The 3,429-nt window shown below is 32.0% G+C and overlaps 1 protein-coding gene across 1 annotated transcript in view; it reads right to left on the bottom strand.

Moving 5' to 3' along the window:
* CCDC112 (coiled-coil domain containing 112) overlaps positions 1 to 3,429 on the bottom strand; it is a 12,083-nt gene continuing 8,654 nt past the window's right edge. Inside the window, exons 7-10 of the mRNA XM_015819837.1 lie at positions 2,742 to 3,155; positions 1,463 to 1,558; positions 414 to 532; positions 1 to 281 (exon numbers count right to left, since the gene is read on the bottom strand). Of these exons, the coding sequence (XP_015675323.1) occupies positions 251 to 281; positions 414 to 532; positions 1,463 to 1,558; positions 2,742 to 3,155 (660 nt within the window). The 3' untranslated portion in view covers positions 1 to 250. The remainder of the gene's footprint in view (positions 282 to 413; positions 533 to 1,462; positions 1,559 to 2,741; positions 3,156 to 3,429) is intronic.

Here is a 3,429-nt window from a genome sequence, read left to right as displayed (position 1 = left end):
AACAGTGAAAGTACATAGAAAACAATACATTCACTTTTTTTGAACTTTACAGAAAGAGGTCACTTGCTAAACCCGGGTTCTAGAGAAAAAAATTCAAACAAAAAAAAACTTTTGCAAGTATTTTACAATGAAACAATATACTTGATTTTTATTTAACATAACATATGTACATTTACAATATTTCTCACATATAATACAAACTAATAATAATGTTGTATTATCTTCAAATAAATTATTTGCAGATGTCCAGTTATAATCCCTGTCGCCAGCTTGGGACAGCCCTATCAATATAAAAATAGATTAGTATCTTGCAAATATATTAATCATATAAAAGTTCATTAATCACATAAATATTTAAATTTAAGGTAATTTAAGATGTACATTAATTATATAAAATATTTTAATTTTCTCACCTATGAGGAATATACAACACTGGCCCTGTACCTATAGGTCCAATCTCTTTTGTTCGTTCTTCCCAAACTTTTGTAGGTCTGAATAACCTGCATGGATCCCGAGTTACATTAATGTGAACCTGTTAATAGTGAAAATACAGAAAAAGTCATTTGAGGCAATTGCAAGTACAAATGAATTAAATAATAAAGAGTAAGAAGTAAACTGGCATAGCACTGTATTTTCATATTAGTTTGGATTAAAGACCAGTAATTTATCATGCATCTGATTCTTGCTGGATACTTAGAACAAAGATACAAATCAAAAGAGTGGCGACTACTAACAGAAAAGAAGTCAAATGGGGCCAGACAGTAATTACGGAGTGGTACCAAACCTGATGGAACCAAGACCACTAGAAATGCAAAAATTAACTTTCAGTCCACCAAGATTATTACTCCAATATTTTAGAATTATCAGCCTATGGATCATAATTAAATGCTATGTTTCCATTGCTATTACTAATCATTAAAATGTAATAAAAATAATACATTTCACATATTGTTTAATATTTAAAGTTCAATTGAAAACAATTTTGCACAAAGTTTTACTGAATTCCATGGGGCTTACCATTTAGATACCAGGCTTTAAACTAAAGTCTGTGTCAACAATCCTAAAACATTTAGAATAAAAACCAAATAAATCCATTAGGAATTACTGTTGATTCATCATCTATACAGATTTAATTTTAATTTTATTTCTAAAGAAGAGAAGGTGATAGATAAGATCCTATTTTATTTTTAAAATGACATATTATGCGCTTTGCACACCTACTTCAGTTACTCTCAACTCAATTTCTTTTGCATATTCTTTCATTCTAACTTATTTACAACTTCTCCTCTTGCTTCCATATGGGTGACTAAATTCCAGTTTCAGGATGTTATATAACGACATTTCAATAAGAAACTAATATCATATGTGATCATTTTTAAATGCCAGAGTTCTTTGAAGTCAGAGGAACACTTCTGAGAAATGTACATGGGACTGAGATATATAACGTATATTAAATTCTTACCTTCTTTCTCAGCTTAGACAATCTTTTTTCTTTTTCAATCTTTTCATCTTCCTTTGCCTGCCTTTCTAGAAACTTCAGCTCAAGTTTATGCAGATCCTGAATAAAATAAATGAAATATTGCTATAAATCTCACTCTCTCTCCCCCTCCCCCCAGAGGCTTTTGTTTGAGATAGGTCACCATATAAATTGAATAAACAAAATAAAATAAGAAAGTTTTTTGTTACTCTTGTTACAATAGTTAAGTAGCCAGTGTCAATTAATTATTTACTATGAATAATCTTAAGCAATAATCTTGCCCAAATGGCCAGAATATGTAGCACTGTTATATTTTACATTCACCAATGAAGACTTGAATGCTACTTAGCTCTTGACTAGTTTTCTCTCTCTTCCATACAGATAATCCTTGCATTTATGACCTTTGCAGGTCTATAAAGCAAAGGAAAGCTGAAATACAATTATAAGGACAATCAAAGTTTTAATCAGCAGCCACTTCCCTTAACAACTAAGTTGTCAATCTCAACTGTGGTCACTATAAGTGCCCTTCATTCTCATAGAACACAAGGATGCCTGAGGTCTGCAGAAATCTGCTTCGGCAACTCTCCTGCAGGCAGGGGGATATAAAGATCAAATATTGGTTAATGGATTTTTAAATTTTTAAATTGGATTTTTATTCAAGTCAAAATTTAAAACAAGTGCTTGATAAAAGCGGCTATATTAGAACTATATTAACATGGTAATAACCTCATTATAGTCCATCCAATTTGCTAATGCTAATACTGGGATGTGATATTAGTGAACAGACTATAGCTAATCTCTGTCTAAAAGTACGAAGTCAAACATGGTCAATGAATAAGAAATTTGGGAATTGGCAAAGACCACTCTTATGGATAAATAAACTGCAGTCCATTCTGACGTCTTCAAACTTAATATAGTATATTCTTTGATAACAGCATGTAGAACATCCTTCTTTTGCTTTAAGGAAATCCTGGAGAGACAACTGCTACATGCATTTGTTTTTCACAATTACTATCTCATCAATTCAGTTCTTGATTACCCCAATCGAGTGGTTATTTTAAGCCTATATGAATCATTATTTTAGAAAATAATTCTAAGGATTTGCTGTTTCAACTGGAAACAATTGTAGCCAGATGAGACAAATCAACTGAATTTAAATGTCCATCACCAGGAAGCTCCATATAGTGATACAGAATTGTCCTTTTCATATGAAAATACAAAGAAACCTGGAGAAAATATGGAAGAGATAAACAAGACTACTCACTCGTTCCTGGAATTTAACAATTTCTTCTGCTGCAGTTCTTTTCCTCTCTTCCCTGTCAGCTTCCTCTCTCTTTTCTTTTTCAAGTCTCAGCAGCTCTTCCTGTTCCTTTTTCTCTCTACTATAATCTTCCAACAATAACTTCGTTTGAAGCTGCCGCTGACGTTCTCTCTGCTTTTTTTTCTCCTTCTCTTCTTCCTCTTTTAACTGAACTTCCTGTTTTGCTGCAGTTGCAAGTGCTTTATCTTTCTTCCATGCTTCAAGCTCTGCTAATCTTTTTTTCCTTTCCTCTTCAGTTTTCTGCTTCTGAGCTTCACGCTGACAGTGAATATCAGTGAGCACTTCCTCAGGATTTTCTTTCTGGACTAAGATTGTACCTTTTTCTTCTTGTTTCTTCATCTTCCATTTTTTAATGGCCTTGAGGGTAACAGTAAAGTGAATAAAATAATTCATAAGTAAATAAATTTATCATCATGGCATTTCTAATCCTCTGAAGGAAAAAAGGACCTAAGACTGTATTTCTTATTAGTAATCTGTACAATTAGGTCCATTAAGTATCGTCATGCGTCTGAAGAGATCTTAAAAATCTGTCTGACAACAGTGAGAAACAAATTAGTATACTAGGATGGATTTTAGGCTGATCTAGCAGGTTGGTCTTTTTTTTTTTTTTTTTTTTTTTTTTTTTTTTTTT

Source organism: Protobothrops mucrosquamatus, unplaced genomic scaffold, assembly GCF_001527695.2.
Source record: "Protobothrops mucrosquamatus isolate PMUCROS unplaced genomic scaffold, P.Mucros_1.0 scaffold996, whole genome shotgun sequence".
Taxonomy (NCBI): domain Eukaryota; kingdom Metazoa; phylum Chordata; class Lepidosauria; order Squamata; family Viperidae; genus Protobothrops; species Protobothrops mucrosquamatus.
This window is presented reverse-complemented; position numbering and strand designations above follow the sequence as displayed.